The sequence below is a fragment of the Mastigoproctus giganteus genome, chromosome 3 (genome assembly GCF_048544385.1).
Source record: "Mastigoproctus giganteus isolate SK-2022 chromosome 3, ASM4854438v1, whole genome shotgun sequence".
Classification (NCBI taxonomy): Eukaryota; Metazoa; Arthropoda; class Arachnida; order Uropygi; family Thelyphonidae; genus Mastigoproctus; species Mastigoproctus giganteus.
In genome coordinates, this window is record NC_143577.1 from 92,818,972 (window position 1) to 92,840,413 (window position 21,442).

Sequence of the window (21,442 nt, forward strand, 5' to 3'; positions counted from 1 at the left end):
GCATGTACACAAATGCTAGGAGTATAGTTAATAAATTTGACAAGCTTGAAGTGCTAGTCAAGACATCAAAAGCAGATATTGTTGGGATATCAGAGATGTGGTGTCACACGGAAATAGCAGTGCAGAATTGAAATATGAGGAGTACAATGTGTACAGAAAGGACAGACAGGACAGGAAGGGAGGAGGGGCTATGCTGTTTGTTAAGAAACACAAAATCTAAGGAAGTGCATCCAATTGATGTTGGTGGACAATGCAATGTTGAGTCTGTTTGGTGTGACATAAGCACTGGGAAATGAAAAATGAGAGTAGATGTGTGTTAATGGTCTAATGAATCTGATGAGTATAATGAGCAATTGTGCAGAGAAATAGTGGGCCAATAAATTAGAGTGTCTTTTAATGGGGAATTTTAATTTTCCAGAGATTGACTGGAATATTTGGGTTGGTCACTTGCACATTAGCCAGGCTTTTGTTGATTTATTGGATTTAGAGCAGCATGTTTGGGAGGCAACTAGAGAGAGTAATACTCGTGATCTGATTATCAGTAGTGATTCTTCATGCATTCATGCACGAGACGGTCGTGTTCCAAGCCGCTAAGTGGATTTTTCTTATTTATTGATTTGAAATTATTGTTTTTCTAAAACTTTTGATTTAAATTTAGTAGTATAACATTATTTTGTGATTTTCTGATTAACTTGGTGTATTTATTCTTTACTCGGCCTTGTAATTGCATAAAAATATCGGTAAAGGTTTCCACGTGTTTCGACTCCGTTACCGTTCGTAATTTTCCCGCCATTGTGATACGATAGTTGTATGCCGTACTAGATAGCATTAGTTGAACTTCGTTAGCAGTTAAATTGTACGTTTAAATAAATACATATAACGACTTAGATTACAAACATAATATAATTAATTATATTTAACATAATTAATAACATAACATAATTAATTATAATTAATTAATAAATTAATAGAATCATGACTCAAACCAGAGCAGCAAAGCAAAAGGCTCAAGCTAATGGAAGTGCTGTGGCTCAGAGCAGAACTGAGGGGGGCAGTTGTCCTCTGACTCACAGCCTTATAAAATGCACTGTTTGCTTGATGTTTGCAGAGCAATCGGGTACGGGACATGATACTGCCAAGGGGGATGTCTTTGTGTGTGCGCGATGCAAGGAGTGTATCGATATCAGGCAACAACTCGGCGTTCTTGTGGGCCTATATGAGAGCTTGAAGGACAGGGTGGATGCCCTCGAAGAAACTAAATTGAGGGGCCCATCAAGCTCTCAGCTGCCCACATCAACGCCAGAGCTTGCACTTGGGCATCGCGTGACACAGAGACAACCCCCAAGGCAGAATGCGCTGGTCCCGAAGGAACTAGTAGTTGTTGGTGACTCTATTGTCAGGGAAACGGGGAACATGCTTTGTAAAAAAGATAGGTGGAACAGGACCAGGGTATGTCTGCCAGGGGCAAAGGTTGATGACGTTGTAGAGCGAATATCATCTTTTAAGGGCACAAAAGGTGATATAGTTGTACACGTTGGCACTAATAATATTAAGAGTAGGAGACCGGCAGAATTACTTAACAAGTACAGGTCACTGTTGAACAAAAGCCGAGAATTAGGGTTGAATTTGAAAGTGTCTGCAATTCTGCCCAGACACGATAGGAGGGAGTATATGATGAGAGCCTTGTCGATCAATTCGGCCCTGGAAAGATTGTGCAAGGCTCAAGGGGTAGAATTTTTTTCAGCCTGGACTGTACTTGTTAACAGGAGAGATTGCTTCTACAGGGATGGGATACACTTAAATAGAAAGGGTGCAAGAATATTTGCTGATGCTGTCGAGGCAGTGTTAGGTGGGTCGGAAAACTGCTAGCTTGGGGGGAGACAAAGACCAATAGATTGACAGTAGCCACTGGCAGAGGTGAAAGAGATTCTTGCACTGCTTCTATTAGAATGAGCAGAAGCCTGAAAAACAAGATGCATGGTATTTCAGAGACTGCTGGGAGCCATTGCGGTACAAGTAAACACATGGGTTGTGTTAGGGTAGCTAAGAATAGAAACAGGTGCAGGTATACTTGCGTGTACACCAATGCTAGGAGTTTAGTAAATAAATTTGATGAATTTGAGGTATTGCTCAAAACATCAAAGGCAGATATTGTTGGGATATCAGAGACGTGGTGTCACACAGATATAAGGGATGCAGAACTGCAATTTGGGGAGTACAACGTCTACAGAAAGGATAGACAGGATAGGAAGGGGGGAGGGGTTATGCTATTAGTTAAGAAACACATAAAAACCAAGGAAGTGAAGCCAGTCGACATCGCTGGACAGTGCAGTGTTGAGTCAGTTTGGTGTGACATAAGCATTGGGAGATCAAAATTGAGAGTAGGAGTGTGCTATAGGCCTAATGACTCTGATGAGTATAATAAGGAACTGTACAGGGAAATAGAGTGGGCCAGTAAATCAGAGAGTCTTATAATGGGAGATTTTAATTTCCCAGATATTGACTGGAATTTGGGGGCTGGTTACTCACGCACTAGCAGAGCTTTTGTGGATTTATTGGATGATTGTTTTCTACATCAGCATGTTCGGGAGGCAACTAGAGGGAGTAATACTCTTGATTTGATTATCAGCAGTGATTCTTCATGCATTAAGAATCTGCAGATAAATGAACCACTAGGTGGCAGTGATCACAGTGTGCTGAAGTGGGATTTACTCAAAGAGGTAACTACCATTAGGGGTAAAGGGAAGGGTTATTGCTTCCGTAAAGGCGACTACGATGGACTGAGACAGTATTTAAATTCTATACAGTGGGACCAACTGATGATGTTACCAACAGCAAATTCAAAATGGGAAGCATTCAAAGAACTTATCTTGGAAGCTACTAGGCTTTACATACCAACTAAGAAATATTGTTCAAGGTTTAGGCCAAAATGGATGTCAGATGAACTAATGAGGCATATGGCAGAGAAGAAAAATGCATGGGATACTTACAAATTAACACATGACACAGAAGCCTATGATAGATACAAGTTGATATGCAACCAAGTTACAAAGGAGGTTAGGCAGGCGAAGGCAGATTACGAGAAATCCTTGGCAAGGGATGCAAAGAAAAACAGCAAAGAGTTCTTTACTTATGTAAACTCTAGAAGGACGGGGATGAATCAGATTGGTCCACTTGATATTGATGGGTCAACTGTTGATGATCCTGCTCAGGTAGCTAACAAACTAAATGAATATTTTGCATCGACATTCACACATGAGGAGTTATTCAGCAAAGGGAATGCCAGAGGTGTATTCAACTCTAGCAGTAAGCTACAGAATCTTGAAATAACTGGGAGTAAAGTGGAGGAGAAACTGTTGAAGATAAACACAAGAAAGGCACCTGGGGTGGATGGGATCTATCCAGTTATATTAAAGGAGGCAGCAAAGGAAGTAAGCAAACCCTTAGCCATAATTATGAGAGCTTCCTTGGACTCAGGGGAGGTACCCATAGACTGGAAATGTGCAAATGTGACCCCAATTCACAAAGGAGGATCAAAGGCTGACACAAGTAATTATAGACCTGTGAGCTTAACTTCTGTTCCAGGAAAATTAATGGAGGCACTGGTTAAAGAAGCACTGCAGGATCATTTAGACAAGACTTCAGTTATAGCTCAGACACAGCATGGTTTTGTTAAGGGGAAGTCTTGCCTGAACAACTTGATTGGATACTATGATGCAGTCACAAAAGAACTGGATGCAGGGAATAACTTTGATATTATATACTTGGATCTTCGAAAGGCTTTTGATACTGTTGCACATGGAAGACTGCTACACAAATTGGAGCAGTGTGACATTGGAGGCAAATTGCTGCTATGGATAAAGGGGTGGTTGAGGGGGAGAAGACAGAGAGTGGTAATCAATGGACACTGCTCATCGTGGACTAATGTTATTAGTGGAGTCCCTCAGGGCTCAGTGTTGGGTCCATTGTTGTTTTCTGTATTTATAAATGATATTGATGATGGTATATCAAGCTTAATGTCCAAGTTTGCAGATGATACAAAGGTTGGCAGGGTTGTCAAGGACACTACTGACACTATGCTGCTGCAACAGGATCTGGAAAGGTTGAGCAGATGGGCTGAGAGGTGGCAAATGAAGTTTAACATTGACAAATGTAAAGTACTACACATGGGAAACAGCAACCCCAGAGCAACGTATCAACTCTGTGGTACTACACTGACAGTGGTAGAGAATGAAAGGGACTTGGGGGTGATTGTGCAGGCAGATATGAAGTTCTCTGAGCAGTGCAGACGGGCTGCAAGAGTAGCTCATGGAGTATTGTCAATGATATACGGGAATTTTTCCAGCAGGGATAAGGAGGTGATTATTCCATTGTATAAGGCAATGGTCAGGCCACACCTAGAGTACTGTATACAGGTCTGGAGGCCTCATTTCAAGAAGGATGTAGAGCTGCTGGAACGAGTACAGAGAAGGGCAACAAGATTAGTGAATGGAACAAAGGGGTGCTCTTACGAAGAAAGGCTTAAGTTTTGCAAATTACAGTGTCTGGAGACTAGGCACCAGCGAGGTGATCTGATAGAGGTGTATAAAGCCTTGAATGGTTTAAGCATGCTCAATGCTGATGGGATTCTTCCTCTAGCTCAGAAAAATCACCTGAGAGGGCATAAATTCAAATTGAGGAAAGACAGATGTACTATAGACGTGCGGAAATTTGCCTTTAGCCAGCGGGTGGTTGGTTGGTGGAACAGACTGCCATCCCTTGTGGTGGAGGTTGATAGCCTAAATAAGTTTAAGGCTCAGCTGGACAAGTATTTTGAACGAACAGAGGGGTGAAGTGGAAGTGGGTTTTTTTTTTTTTTTTTTTTTGGCTGATGCTGCATAAGCTTGCTTTCTTGCATCAAATGCCTCTACTAATGCTAATGCATTAAGAATCTGCAGATAAAGGAACCACTAGGTTGCAGTGATCACAGTGAGCTGAAGTAGGTTTTACTCAAAAAGGCTAACCACCATCAGGTGTAAAGGGAAGGTTTTTGCTTTCGTAAAGGTGATTATGGTGGTCTGAGTCAGTATTTAAATTCTATATGGTGGGACCAACTGATGATGTTACCAACAGCAAATTCAAAATGGGAAGCATTCACAGAATTAATCTTGGAAGCTACTAGGCTTTTCACACCAACTAAGAAATATTGTTCAAGATTTAGGCCTAAATGGATGTCAGACAAACTAATTAGACATGTAGCAGAGAAGAAAAATGCATGGGATATATATAAAATAACAGGTGACACAGAAGCATATGATACATATAAGCTGGTCTGTAACCAAGTCACAAAAGAGGTCAGGCAGGCAAAGGAAGATTACAAGAATTTGGCAAAGGATGCAAATAAAAACCGCAAAGAGCTTTACTTATGTAAACTCTAGAAGGAAGGGGATTAATCGGATTGGTCCACTTGATATCGATGATCCTGCTCAGGTAGCTAACAAGCTAAATGAATATTTTGCATCTACATTCACACGTGAGGAGTTATTCAGGGAGGGGAATACCAGAGGTTATTAAAATCTGGCAGTAAGCTAGATAATCTTGTAATAACTGAGAGTAAAGTGGAGGAGAAATTGTTGAAGATAAACATAAGAAAGGCACCTGTGGTTGATAGAATCTATCCAGTTATATTAAAGAAGGCAGCAAAACCTTAGCCATGATTATGAGAGCTTCCTTGGACTCAGGGGAGGTACTCATGGCTGCAGATGTGCAAATGTGACCCCAATCCACAAAGGAGGATCAAGGGGAGACACAGGTAATTACAGATCTGTTAGTTTAACTTCTGTTCCAGGGAAATTAATGGAGGCACTGTTTAAAGAAGCATTGCAGGATCATCTAGACAAGACTTCAGTTATAGCTCAGACACAGCATGGGTTTGTTAAGGGGAAGTCTTGTCTGACCAATTTGATTGGATACTATAATGTAGTCACAAAGGAACTGGATGCAAAGAATAATTTTGATATCATATATTTGGATCTTAGAAAGGCTTTTGATACTGTTGCACATGGAAGACTGCTGCACAAATTGGAGCAGTGTGGCATTGATGGCAAATTGCTGCTATTGATAAAGAGATGGTTGAGTGGGAGAAGACAGAGTGGGAATCAATGGACACTGCTCTTCATGGACTAATGTTATTGGAGTGCCCCAGGGTTCAGTTTTGGGTCCATTGTTGTTTTCTGTATTCATTAATGATATTGATAATGGTATATCAGGCTTAATGTCCAAGTTTGCAGGTGATATGAAGGTCAACAGGGTTGTTAATGACAGTACGCTGCTGCAACAGGATCTAGAAAAGTTGAGTAGATGGGCTGAGAGGAGGCAAATGAAGTTTAACTTTGACAAATGTAAAAGTGCTGTATATGGGAAGCAGTAACCCCAGAGTAACATATCAACTGTGTGGTACTACACTGACAGTGGCAGAGTGTGAAAGGACCTGGGGGTAATTGTCAGGCAGATATGAAGTTTTCTGAGCAGTGCAGACGGTCTGCAAGAGTAGCTCATGTCTTGTCAATGATATATAAGAATTTTCCTAGCAGGGATAAGGAGGTGATTATCCCCTTGTATAAGGCAATGGTCAGGCCACACCTTGAGTATTGTATACAGGTCTGGAGTCCTCATTTTAAGAAGTATGTAGAGCTGTTGGAATGAGAACAGAGAAGGGCAACAAGATTAGCGAATGGAACAATGTGTTGCTGTTACGAAGAAAGGCTTAAATTTTGCAAATTACAGTGGCTGGAGACTAGTCACCTGTGAGGTGATCTGATTGAGGTGTATAAAGCCTTGAATGGTTTGAGCATGCTCAATGCGGATGGGATTCTTCCTCTTGCTCAAAATAATCGTTCCTGAGAGGGCATAAATTCAAATTGAGGAAAGACAGTTGTAGGATAGATGTATGGAAGTTTGCCTTTAGCCAGCGGTTGGTTGGTTGATTGCTGGAATAAACTTCCATCTCTCGTTGTAGAAGTTGATAGCTTAAACAGATTCAAGGCAGAACTATACAAACATTTGGAGTGAGTGGATAGGTGAAATGAGAAGGATGTGTGTATTGGTTTTTTTTTTTTTTTTTTTTGGCTGATGCTATATAAGCTTGCTTTATTGCATCATGTGCCCTTGCTAATGCGAATGTGAAAATGATTAAGAAGATGTAAGAAGCAGGACAAAATTTGTAATCTATGCAAGGGAATTAGGTCTCTCTGCTTTAACAGTTTTGGTTTTTATGGTGCCTGGGTGACTAAGGCCATGATGTGTCAAGCTTCAACAGTGAATACTATTTTAAAGGATAAAGGACAGTGCGCATATAAAAGAACATGTCAAAGGATCAACACACTGAAGTTCAACAGTGTTCAGGTGCTATATCAAGGATGGAACAGACAGCTATTTATATAGATGGAAAATCAGATTCAGAAGCAAGTGCCCCTGAGTCCAATGGCCATTCAAGCAAACAGCAAGAAGTATTTATGAAGATATTAAGGTTAAGTATGGCGAACCCCGAGCCAAGTTTGGTTTAATAGGTTCAAGGATCATGCTGGTTTCTAAAACATTAAAGTTTGCGGTGAAGTCACTAGTGCCTAGTCACTTCTGCAGCTGTAGAGAAATTTTGTGATGTGTTGGAAAAAAATTATTGATGAAAGCAGCTATTCAGCGCAACAAATTTTTAATGTCAATGAGATTGCTCTGTATTGGAAAAAAATGCCAGATTGAATATACATTGCCAAAGAGGAAAGGACAATGCCAGGTTTCAAGGCTTCAAAAAATAAGGCCATGCTCTTGCTTGGGGCTAAAGCAGTGGGAGATTACCACTGCTTGTGTACCATTCTGGAAATCCTTGTGCATTTAAGGGCATCAATAAAACCAACCTACCTGTGCATTTCCGATCGAACCAGAGTGCATGGATAACAATATCTCTCTTTGAGGATTGTTTTAAATACTGCTTGAGGTTAAAAAATATTGTGAAGACAACAACATTCCTTTCAAAATTTTGCTTCTATTTGATAATGCTCCTGGACATCCTACAATCTATATGATTTCAATCTGAACATGAGAGTCATATTTCTACCACCAACCACGACTTCACTCATCCAACCTATGAATCATGGTGTTATTTTGAATTTAAAAGCATACTATTTAAGCACAACCTTTGCTCAGGCATTGTCTGCAATAGACGGTGAGAAAAATTTTACCTTAAGAGACTTTTGAAAATCTTACAATATTTACCATGCCATCTTAAACATTAATAAGGCCTTAACAGAAATTACAAAAAGTTGTTTAAATGGCGCATGGAAGAAAATATGCCCATGGTACGTAAAAGGCTTCGAAGTGTTTGAAAAGATGAATCATATTAAGAGGTTACAGATAACATCGTAAAAGTTGTAGAGCTACTTCAGTTGGAGTTTGTTGCGAAAGATGTGGAGGAGTTAATAGAGGAAGAAGCGAAGGAATTATCTAATGAAGAACTCATTGACTTGCAGGCAGTGATAGTGAAAAAGGAAATGCTGTTGAAGCTCAAGATGAACCAAATGAGGAGCCGAGATGGCAGTGGCATTTCGTGAAATTGCATTGGCAATGGCGAGGTTTGAGAAGATGGATCCTGACAGCGAACACTTCTTAAAAGTTAAGAGAGGGTTGAATGATATGCTTGCTTGCTACAAAGAAATCTATGATGAAAAGAAAAAAGCCACCGTCCAGTCTTCCATTAATATGTTCTTTCCTAAGGTTGAGCGGTGACCCCTTCTAAATCTCCACAGTCCTCAACCTCTGCAGCAGTGTACTTATCAGCTGAAGACGTCGATTCTGGCAACAATGCTCTATAGGTAAAACTTACTGATGTTGTGCGTGTCTACTCTCTTTTTTTGTAATTTTATGATTTTGAAATTTTTTAAATTGCTCGCTTTTGTAATTTTTCCTGCCCATGAGATAAACAATTGAATAAATACAATAAATAATTCTATTCACATGTTCGTCAAACATTTCTTTTTTGATTCAATCAATTCAGTGAGCACAGTTGCGAGTGCTGCACAAGCATGGGGGAAATTCCTATGCACGTAAAATCTGACTTACATAGAGTTCCACGGAATGCAACCCTTACGTTAATCGGGGAGTGGCTGTATACAGAAGAGCAAAATAGCCAAAACAGATATCCTCAGATCCCATAACCCACCACAGGGAAGTTGTGGGGAGGGATATGGAATTCTAGGAACTCAGATTACTTGAGAAGAATCCTATGAGATGTTTTTTGTTTTTTTTTGTTTTTTTTTTTTACCACAGAGAAACAGTCCATAATTTCAGTGCACAATTCTGCCAAAATTAATAAAAAATTTGTGAAAAATCAAATTTTCTTTCAGATTTTTGAAGAAACCTGATGTGATGGAAACAAACAGAAGTCATGTTTAAAATTAGCATTAGAAAATGATTCAAAAACACCATTTTCTGAGAAAGCATTAGCAATTTTTTTTAAAATGCAGAGTAGTGCAATCGTACATTTTGGAGAACTGTTTCTCTGTGGTAAAAAAAGTCACAAAAAAAACATTTCATAGGATTCTTCTCAAGTGATCTGAGTTCCTAGGATTCTATATCCCTTTCCACAACTTCCCTGTGGAGGTTTATGGAATCCTAGGATCTGAGGACATCTGTTTTGGCTGTTTTGCTCTTTTGTGTATAGTGTTATCAATACCTGGTCAAACAAGATGAATTGCAGTTCATTTTTGTTATCCTTAATGATTGATGCCTAAGAGCCAATGTTTAGTAGCCAGCTGTGCCAGTGGTGTAGGATGGGGAGATGACCCTGTAGACTGCTCTTCTTGTGCTGGGTTGGCTGTTTGGCAAATGAACTATCCTGTTCTTCAGTCTCTGCTCTGTGTTCTGAAGTCACCTTTGGGTTTCATACTATGAGTAATCATCAAAAAACATTTTACAGAAGAAGGTTGCAGATTAGATGATTTTAAAAAGAGAAGTCATGTGCTGTATAGTTCAGGAATTTTATGATCTTGGATTATATTCCACCTGCCACCAGCTAATCGAAGTGTTAAAAAAAACAAATCATTTTTACCAGAAGTTATCAAATGGAATTATTTTGAAAAAACTGGGTTTAAATTTAAAAGGTGTAATGATGGCAGGGGGTTTTTAATGGAAAGGCGCATGATACAGTTGCAACCAGAGTTAAATTTAGAGAAAAAATATATTTCATTAGAAAATAAAAATATTTTCTACCAATAATTTATTTGAATGAAACATGAATTGATCAAAATCATTTGAAAAATATGTATGGCATAATTCCACATTCACTGTGGCCTTAAATTTCATTGGAAAGGATTTGTATTTATTTTTCCGGCCTCCGTAGCCGAGTGGGCAGGAGCGGTAGTGCAGTAGCACACGCTCTTTGAGTAGACTGGGGTTCAAGCCCCTGACTGCTGAATACGGTTGATCTGCCAACCCGCACTGGACCAGCGTGGCAGATTATGGTCCATTTCCCTCAGGTTGAATTGTTGAGGAGGCTTCCATCCTGCAGTGGGTTGATAATGGCTGCACTTTACTTTACTTTTTATCTAACAAACCTGCATGGTAGATAACCAAACACGAACCCTTTCCAATGTGCAGGGTTGGTGCAGTGCAGATTTATCGAAAGTGAAAGTTAGTGCTCCAGTCAAAGTGTGCAGGTGATTATTATGGCAGAATGAACAATATCGGCTTTAAAGAATGGTTTGGGGAACTTCTGAGAGTTATTTTCATGGATAATGCAAGTTATTATCCATCATGAAAGAAAAACTTCCGATCAGTAATTCTAGAAAAGCAGAAATTGTGACATGGCTGCACTGTAAAAGAATTGCACATCATCCTACATAAACTATGACTGATTTGCTCACTATGGTCATGCAACACAGAGAAAAATATAAATTATATTGTTGTTATTTGGTTTTTAGGAGTATTAGCAACTAAGGCCATATTGCTCCGGGGATATGTGGTGGTCATTACCTGACCTTTCTGCATCCTCCGTATTTGGTGGTCACAGGCTCGAACCCCAGTCTAAATATATTATGTGAATGTAATGAAGTGGTACTGGTTTCTTTGTGCTACTGTCAGTACAACCCAACAGAACTGATATAGGTTCAAATTAAGAGAGAAATTGTTCATACTAGGAGAAATTGTTCATACATTGTTCATTTTTTTTTTGGCAAAAAAATTTCCAAAATAAAAGTAATACTTTCAAAATATGAGATATGTGAAATTTGTTGGAATATTCTGCAGCATATAACTGTGGACAATGTTCACCAACCACCACCATGTGATAGAAACATTTCCTTGCTTTATAAACACCAGTGCAATTGGTGCTTAAGTACATCTGGCCCTCTGGCAGTTTTTATTATTATTATAAAAAAATTCCATTACAGATTATACTGATATGCTCTTAATTTTTATAAATAATTAAATACTTTGTAACTACCCTATTTAAGAAATCTGAACATTTTCAAGTGTAATCTTTTCTTTTCTCATTGAACAGATGCTCACTGTACATCTCTTAGTGATAATCCTAAGCAAGGTTTGACTATAAAAACTCCAGAAGAAAATCAGCATATTCCATATCTACAAAACATCTCTCTTGCTTGCACAGAATTAGGACATTCACTTCGACCCACAGTTACTGCAAATTTCCGTCAGTGTGTATATAATCCTCAAGCTGGTCACCAAGACTACTGGTTTTCTGGAACTACACCTGAATGCCCACGTAAGTAATTATTCTCAAGTTTAATTTTATTTTAAAGTTTACTGGAAATTTAAAAATGAAGCTTCTGCATTAATATATTTATTGTTTAGGAGTAGACTGTGGTTTTCCACTGGATACTACAGGAGCTTCATATGGACCATTTCTGGATAGCAGATATCAATCTAGTTTCTTCTTTGGCTGTGAAGATACATTCACTGTAGCTGGAAAATCACAAATGAATGACAATATTGTTAGATGTCGAGATGATGGAACGTGGGATTTTGGAGACCTCCGCTGTGAAGGTAAATTTTGAAGATATTTGTAGAGATGATATAAAGAGTTCTAAAGATGTAGTGTCACTAGTTTAATAATATATATACTAACCACACATTTTCTGTAGCAAACATAAATTATTTCCCCAGAAACTGATACAAAATTTGTGGAACACAACAGTCAGATTTAAAAGTTATTAACTGAATGTATACAAGATGTAGAAAATTTCTGTGTATTTCATCTGCTATAATTTTCTATACAGTAGTTTTTATGAATTTTAATGGTCTTAATGGACAATGGACAATGTACCAAAAAAAAAAAAAAATTTTTTTTATTGCATCTCCCATGAACCTTTTTTTCAGACTACTGGAAAAGGGCTTTCAAAATATCAAAAGGGTTTGGGTAATAATTGTTATTTTAATAGCAAAATCTCTTACCATATTAATGACAGCAAATACTCTGTTAAAGGAAGTGGCAGATTCTACTCAATGGTTGTGTCATGTTGTGTTGTGTTGTTTGTGCCTGTTCAAGTTGCTAATCAATGTCTTTGCACTCAGTCATTCTCAATCAGTTGATCTGTATATAACTTGTGGCCATAACACTTATTACAAATTAAATAGTCTTGCTTTTCATGAATATTCTGAAAAATGGCCATATCTGCAATAGTGAAAAATTCAATATCAGACAACAGCATGAAGGGTATTTACTGATGAAGACCTTTCATGCTGGGAAGAGGCTGTGTGAGTGAGGCTGAGCCATATGTAATTAGTGATGTTGTAATTACAGATGACTGTTTATTAGAAAAACTTTTGAGATAGAGGCAACTAAGGCTCCCAAAATTGATGGCATGTACCCTGTAGTTTTGAGGGAGAGCACAAATGAGTGTATTGAACCATTGGTGTTAATTATAAGGCCATCTTTGGACTAAGGGGAGTTACCTTTGGATTGGAGAAGTGCCAATACATAAAAGGAGTTCTAAGAGTGAAGTAGTGAATTTGATAACTACAGACGGTTAGTCTGACTTCAGTGATAGGAAAAATGTTAGAGACAATGATTAAGAGTACAATCCAGGGACATTTATATAGCTATGTCATTCCGAAGGACACACAACATGGCTTTGTTAAGGTTAAGTCATGCTTAACTAACTTAGGATATAGTATACAGGATATATTGACACAGTTACTCATGAGCTGGATTTAGGGAATAGTATCAACATAGTTTATTTAGATTTTAGCAAAACATTTGATTCGGTCCTTCATGAGGAGATTACTGTATAAGCTTGAAAGGTTGGGATTACTGGTAAGATTCTAAGATGGATTGCTAGGTGGCTGCAGGGCAAAAGGCTGCGATTAATGGATATTCTTCAGATTAGTGTAACATCAGGAGTGCACTCCCTCAAGGATCGTTTTTGGAACCACTGTTGTTTCTCATTTTCATAAATGACATTATTATCATTATTATTATAAATCATTATTATCATTATTATTATAAATTATTATTATTATTATTATTATTATTATTATAATAAATCATCATTATTATTATTTCATAAAGGACATTAAAATTACCAAGGAAAATTACCTCAGTGTTAGAAAAGTTGGACTGGAGAAAGTCAAGTTTCAAAGAGAGGAAGTCAAAGAGTTCCAAGTGATTAGCAGAGTTGGGAGAACAATAGAGGCAACAGATGAATTTGACAGAATGTGGTAGAGAGATTTTAAGCCAGAGAAAATTGAAAATAGGAGATTCCAAATTACTGTCTCTGACAGGGAATATCAGAATGGACGTATGCATAAGTACCACCTTTGTGAAAGAAATCATACAGTGGATAATTTGGACAATTGAGATGAGTAGTGGTTGAATCAACTGATAAGGAGGATTCTGTCAGAAAAAGTACATGGGGTTTGGAAGAATGTAAGTGGAAATGGAACTGAGACCACATATATTTGTGAAATGAAATGGGGAAGTGTTTGGGAGGTTTAGATCTTTTTGCAGGTAAGTTTGTTCTAATAGTTTGACAATTCATGGTGTATTCAATACTGAGAAAAGGTGGGAGGGCATGCTGTATGAAGTAATGAAATTTCTGGATATGGTATACATATCCAGAAATTGTATACATATGGTATACCTGGATATGGTATACATATCCAGGTATGGTAAGAATATACCCAGCTCCTTGACAATATCCCCCCCACATATACACTACTCTGATCCCTCTAGTGACTATCTAGCAGAGTAGAGGCAGTGAGATTATACACAAGCTGATCTGGAAGCCTCCTAAAGAGTTACCAATAGGTTTGGTCCAGTGTACTAACTAGTGGCTGGCCTGTGAACACTGTTTTAGAGCTGTACCCTTAAAATGTAAGGAAGATTGGACCTTGCCATGATGTCCATCATAACCTCAAAGGACATCAACCATACTGAATGGTGGAAAGGATGATTGGGATTTTATCGGAGTTTTTCTCTGGAAACTAAACATGGATGCCACCACTTCAAGTGTCCAATAAGCAAAGTGGTGTTAATGCACTGGTTGATGACAGTCATACCATCTAGTATTGCCTGGTAACACAGAAGGATGGCATTCCTCTGTGTGGTGCCCACACCACACAGAGGAATGCCGTCAACACACCTCAACCCCTGTTTTTGTTGGTTCACACCTGGGTTGTCATCTATAGTGTGCTAGGTGCCATATTTCAGGACTTGCACATGGGGGTTTATACCCGGGATTACTAACAGTCCCATATAGCAAGCCCAGTTTGGCATGTCTGAGAGGATGTCTGTGACAACCTCTCAGATATGTTAAACACAAAAACAACTATCTGCAGCAAAGACAAACTGCTAACTAAACTAGTGCATGGAGGCAAAGTACTCCATGACTGTGAGGTAATGAGCAAGTGATATGTTCTATCTCTATCATATTTAGATATGTTCAAAATGGATATTTTGCCATTTAGAAGGCCAAAATACCCACAACTAATGATTTTTACATGAAAATACTGACTGTATACTATGCAAAATGGAACCCATCTACGCATTTTTCTGAAATACTATGTATTCTTTATGAAACACATAATGAATGCCATCTAGGCTTGCACTGCAGAATGAGATGCATCGAAAATTTAAAAATGTTTATTTTCCAGTGACATAACATTGGAAAGATGTAACTCAGCTGGATGTAGTCGAGGAGTGGCTGTAGGTATATTTAATTAATAAGCAATTAATGTTAATAATTTTAATTGATAATATTAATTACAGAGAATTCTAAACTTTAGAATTTTATCCAGTCTGAAAGCAATTGCGATATTTTCTGGGAGGCACTTCACACCTTCCCTGTATCCCCTTTGCACCTCCCCTGAGGAGGAACACCCCACTGGTTAAGAACCCATGGTATATATCATAATTTTGAGGGAGGTGGCAAGAGAGTGCACTGAACCATTGAGGTTAATTATGAGGTTGTCAATAGACTCAGGTATTATTCCCTTAAATTGAAAATTCCAATGTATTGCCAATACAAAAAGGAGGCCCTAAGAGTGAAGTAGGTAACTACCAAACAGTTAGTCTGACTTCAGTAGTAAGGAAAAGCATGGAGACAATGATGAAGAGTGTATTACAGGATCATTAAGACAGAATTGGCATTTTGAAGGAACACAGCATGGTTTTGTAAAAGGAAAATCATATTTAACTGTCCTGATAGGCTGTTTTGATAGAGTCACTTGTGAGCTGGATGTAAGAAATAATTTCAACATTTTTTACTTAGGTTTCAGCAAAGTATTTGACTCAGTCCTACATGAGAGATTACTATATAAGCTGGAACATGTTGGAATCAAAAGGGAAATTCTTTGATAGATTGCAGGACAAGGAAGGAGAGGGTTGTGATTAGCAATTATTCTTCAGATTAGGCTAATGTAAGAAGTGGGATTCCCTAAGGATTGATATTGGGACTACCCTTGTTTTCAATTTTATTAAATGGCATCAATGAAGGGATAGAGGATATTATTTCAAAATTGGTAGGTGGTATTAGGATAAGTAGAGCAGTTAATGATCAACACCAAGCACAACTTCTTCAGGATGACGGATAGATTCCAGAGATGCTCAGAAAAGTGGCAGCTTTTGTTTAATATAAAGTCTTATACTTGGGGAATAGCATCCCCAAAATAATTTACACACTTGCTGAGGTCAAACTAAAAACAAAAGAGGAAGAATGAAATTTGGGAGTTATTATATGGTCAGACATAAAGTTCCCTGATCAGTGTAGAAAGGCAGCAAAGAAGGCCCATGGTGTCCTATCAGTGAGCTTCTAGAGATATGGAGACCATAATAATACCACTGTATAAGGCAATTGTGAGACTACACTTGGAATATTGTGTCCAGTAGTATGGACACCACACCTAAAAAAAAAACAAAAAAAAAAAACATCAACCTTCTGGAAAGCATCTAAAGACAGGCAACACGTCTGGTGAGATGAGCAAAAATGCCCATATAAAGAAAAACTTTGATATCTGGGCTATAGAGCTTGGAGGTTTGATTGAGATGTATAAGCTCTAAGAGGTGAAAGCAAAATGAACAAGGGCAAAATTTTCAGTTATAAATGATTCCAGTACTAGGTCCCATAAATCCAATTATAGGGGAAGAGGTTTATGCTGGATTCCAGGAAGTTTTCTTTTAGCCAGTGAATTGGAACAAGTTGCCTCCATGGATGGTGGAAGCTGAGAAGTTTGGGAAATTGAAAACTTGGCTGAATAGATACTTATGTCAGAATGGAGTAAAATAGATGGTTTATTTATTTACTTTTTGGCTGGTGCAGCAAAAGCACAGGGCTTTCTTTACCATATGACTAATGTTATAACGTATAAGTTTGTGCTATAGCATCATGTTTATATGTAGCCAACTACTAAGTAGTTATAAGAATTGGCATCATTTAAGTATATCTCATATGTACAAGTTAGTGTAAACGCATCATATCAGTACACAGCTAAATTCTGAATTAGCAAATTTTTTGCAAAAGCGGCATCATTTAAGTTATATCTCATATTGTGAATACCTTCACAACGAGTTACCATGATATTGCACTACTTAGAATAAGTAATGCTTCACTAAAGGAGAAGACTGTTGTTACTTATTCGCAGTGGATACCACCACCCAGACAATACTGTTTCAGAGCTTATTGGCTCTTCATCGTTGGGTGGGCAGGTACCTAGTGTTGCAATGATGACTTCACAATATGAGAGATGCCTGATGGTGTACAATTATCATATGTTACGATTACATGTGACTAATCCCAATACTAATACAGATTACACCAATGCTAAACAAGAGAAAAACCTTTACTGAAAGTTTGAAATTACGACACAAATCTATTTGATTAAAGAAAGCCTAAAGACAAAGTCCGAGATCAGATGGAAAGCCAAACAACTCTTGGACTGTCTTGGCCTCAGTGATTATTAAAAATACTGATCCAGAAATTATCTGTAGAAAAATATAAGCATTAAATAGGAAATTCCTATTATCTTCCTTTCCAATAACTGCTGGAATTGATGTGATTTTTCCTCTCCTACTTTGCAAATGGCCTGGCTGACCCTGACTCTACTGTCTCTGCCTCATATTTGTCTTGCTTTCAACACATCAAAACAGGTGCTGAAAAGCAATGTGAACTTTTCAACATGTATAGTCAAAGGTTCACTCTGGTGGGCTCAAATAATCTTTGAACAGCTCTACAAACAGTGCAACAGGACCAGACAGTGTCCATGACAACACAATTAAACATTTGTATAAAGCAGACTTATATATCTTACTGGTTTTCTATAACAGAATCTTTTCACAAAACATTTTAGGAAGGATGTAGATTTGCTTGAGCATGTACAGAGAAGGGCAACAAGATTGGTGAGGGGGAATGAAGGGATCTTCTTACCAAGAAAGGCTTAAGTTCTGCAAATTGCAGCTGCTGGAGACTAGTCACCTGCGAGGTGATCTGATTGAGGTGTATAAGGCCTTGAAGAAGAAGAACTCTTTATTATATACAGAAGAAGAACTCTTTATTATGTACAGAAAGCACATTGCTGTATACAGCCCCTTCACGGCTACAAGCCAGGGGTTAGTGGGTTGAGCATGCTGAATTCTGATGGGATTCTTCCACTTGTTCAGATTATGAGCCTAAGGGAGCATAAATTCAAATTGAGGAAAGACAGTTGTAGAATAGATGTGTGGAAATTTGCCTTTAGCCAGCGGGTGGTTAATTGCTGGAACAAACTTCCATCTTTCATTGTGGAAGTTGATAGGTTAAATAAATTTAAGGTGGAACTGGACAAACATTTAGAGGGAATGGTTGTGTGAATTTTTTTTTTTTTTTTGGCTGATGCTACATAAGCTCATACGCTTGCTTTCTTGCATCACATGCCGCGATCACTACTAGTACTACTCTCTCTACCATTCCTTTATTTGCACAGTACCAAAATTATCAGCCAATATCACTTACAGGCTATTTGAGCATATTCTTTGAAAGAATAGTCCATATGAGAGACTTATCTGGATCCTGGATTTGCAAAATATTCTTAGTGACCATCAGTATGATTTCCACAAAAGCAAGTCTAGCCTTGAGATTAAGACAAGACCTGCTACTGAAGGCCATATCTCTCTCTCCTGCAGATGTCATAACACAACATCTGGTCATGTTCAATCTAGTTTGAGAAAGCTTTTGACACCACTTAGCATCATGGGATTATTATGTTTATGTATCATTTTGGGTAAAAGGGTTATCTCTTTCAAATAATTCAGAACTTACATTTATATAAATTTCAGGTTAACTATTGGAATCTCTCCTGTATATCAATTTCTTATATACAGGAGAGAGGTATACCACAGGGTTCCATATTCAACACAATAATTGCTGGAATGGATAGGTGTGGTGGATGAATGAATGGCTGCCTTGGTCACCTGACATCCAAATTGTCTCACATGAAGTATCCCAAAAACTATTGGTGTCTGTATGTATTCAGATAACCTAACCATCTCCTGTCAGCCTTTCTTTTGAATATATATTTTTGTAAAGAAATTAGACAATTTCTTTACAAAAGCAATTTGTAAAGAAATCAGACAATTTCTTTACAAAAGCAGGGAATATATCTGTAGAAGCATGCACAAATTTAGTCTTCAAGTACAAATTAAATGGTTCATATAAAAGTAGTTAATACATTTATTTTAATCTCTATAGATTTCTCACATTTTTTTGTAAATACTTTTCCATACAAATTTATTGTTATTATAGGACCAGTATGTGAAGATCCTGGTTACCCACCTGATGGTAGTCAGATTGCCACAAGCTATGAACAGGGATCAGAAATTAATTTCTCATGCAGCAGACCAGGATATATTCCATATACAACAGATCCTATAACTTGCGTAAAAAGTAAGTATCCTTTCAAAAGCAGAGTGGAGGTATAACAGAACAGCATGATTAATATACTGGAAGATTTTTCCGTACCAAAATACAGTATCTTAAGTTGCTATAAATTTTATTTCTAAACTTGTTAGAAAAAATGGCTTAATGTATGTATATATTAAATGTAATATAAAATCAAAGTTTCAGTATCTGACCATGTATCAATATTTACTTCAGCTAACATCAGATTTTGCATTTTTGTATCCCCGTTTTCAACCTATAACTAAATTTGCCCACCCATATCTGATGACAGGTTCTCCACATTTTATTTATTATTTTTTATTTTATTTTATTTGTTTAATCATTTGATATTAATCATTTTACTTTACAGTTCTCTCACCTCTAATTGGCTTTGCAATTCAGCCCATAATTTTCCTAATGCATCATAACTTTTAGGATATTAATATTCTTTCACATTTAACAAACCTACAATACTTCTTTTTTCTACTATCCTTACCCTTCTAGTCCTTGGCACTTTGTGTACTTTTCACCTCCATCTGTGCAAACTTTATCAGACTTATCTATTCTTACACACATACATATATATAGTGATGGGATTCGTAAGTGATAAATCCCAGTCAGCAGTATTTGAATTTATGGCATGTCATGAAAATCTTAGGTTATATTCTGCCAGTGTGTTATGTCTGTACAAATGTGTGTTCATGGGCCAATTGGCACAGTAGGTTGTCTGAAAAACCTAGAAAAACTCATGGGGTGGGGGGGGGTATTTCCCTCTGTCTGAAATTGGCTAACTACAGCCCCACATGAAGGAATGCTGTAATTAGGCCTTTCATCCAGTCTGATGAAAATCAAATTCAGACCTCTTTGAACAAGTGTCAAATTGCAAAACCACTATACTATCTATTTATGTATATATAGAAATATATTATGAAACAACAGGGATTACCTTTATTTTAGATATAGGAAGCTTCTTTTCCAACCAATTCTCTTAGTCCAATGCGCTAATAATTCCAAAAGTTTCAGATTAATTGTGAATTGCTCTATTCCTGTGAACGTGACACCTCGAAAAGTTCTAGTCCGACTTAAGGAATGTAGAGAATAATCCCCCCATATCCATTAAACTTTTTAGACCTCTAAATTTAACTCTAATGTCAAGCTACAGGACCGAAGAAAATAATCAGTCCATATTTATTAAGCGGTTTAGACCTTCAAAATTTAATTGTATGTCAATCCACATAATGGTTTCCTTGCTGCCAGAGGTATGGTGTTTGAAGACAGAAGTCTTGAGCACTCAGTGTTGAGATCGAGGGGTCTGAACACTATGGTTCTAACAGTGGGGAAGATGTCCCACGTGTTTTGTAAAGTTGATATCGCCTTCCCAAAGAATTATTAGCACATTGGACTAGGAGAGTTGGTTGGAAAAGAAGTTTTCTTATGTTGTTTCATAATATAATAGAATATAGGAATTATTGAGCACTTAATAGCTCTCTATTATCAAATCTATAGAAATATTTATATATATTTCTAAATTAATCAAATCTTATAAAATGTGACCCCTACATGACTGATACTTTGAGATAGCTTCAGCTCTTTACTGCTTCCTCTGGGTTGTGTAGTCCTCATTGATGATTATTATGCCCATAATGAACCCTCAGTTTGAAACACTGCTTTGTTGACCAAATAACATTCTTTACGAGGTCTTGCAGCTGATACTTGTACCCTCAAAGCATGATTCCAACAAGCTTTATCCTTCATTCACAATCTTCTGTATATACTGTAATTTCCATTGTTTCCATTTCAGTTCTCTTTTCAAACTTTTCTACACCATACAGTAAATCAGCAAAATTTCTCAATAACACACCTTCCCATGAATTTTTGTGGGAATTCAAAAATGTATCAATCTCATCCAACACAAGAGTGAATGATCTACTATTGCATTTTCTATTAGTCAGAAATTCCATTGTCACCAGTTTTTAGTGGTAACCTTTAATGTGTTTAGGATTCATTTTGCATTCTTTCCTTGTTGAGCTTACCACCATTTC

At 37.6% G+C, this 21,442-nt stretch overlaps 1 protein-coding gene across 1 annotated transcript in view; it reads left to right on the forward strand.

Annotated features, from left to right (window-relative positions):
• The window catches only part of LOC150088154 (uncharacterized), a 611,850-nt gene that overhangs the window by 257,559 nt on the left and 332,849 nt on the right, over positions 1-21,442 (forward strand). The window contains exons 22-24 of the mRNA XM_090369355.1: positions 11,531-11,755; positions 11,845-12,036; positions 19,266-19,406. Coding sequence (XP_090225481.1) covers positions 11,531-11,755; positions 11,845-12,036; positions 19,266-19,406 — 558 coding nt within the window. The remainder of the gene's footprint in view (positions 1-11,530; positions 11,756-11,844; positions 12,037-19,265; positions 19,407-21,442) is intronic.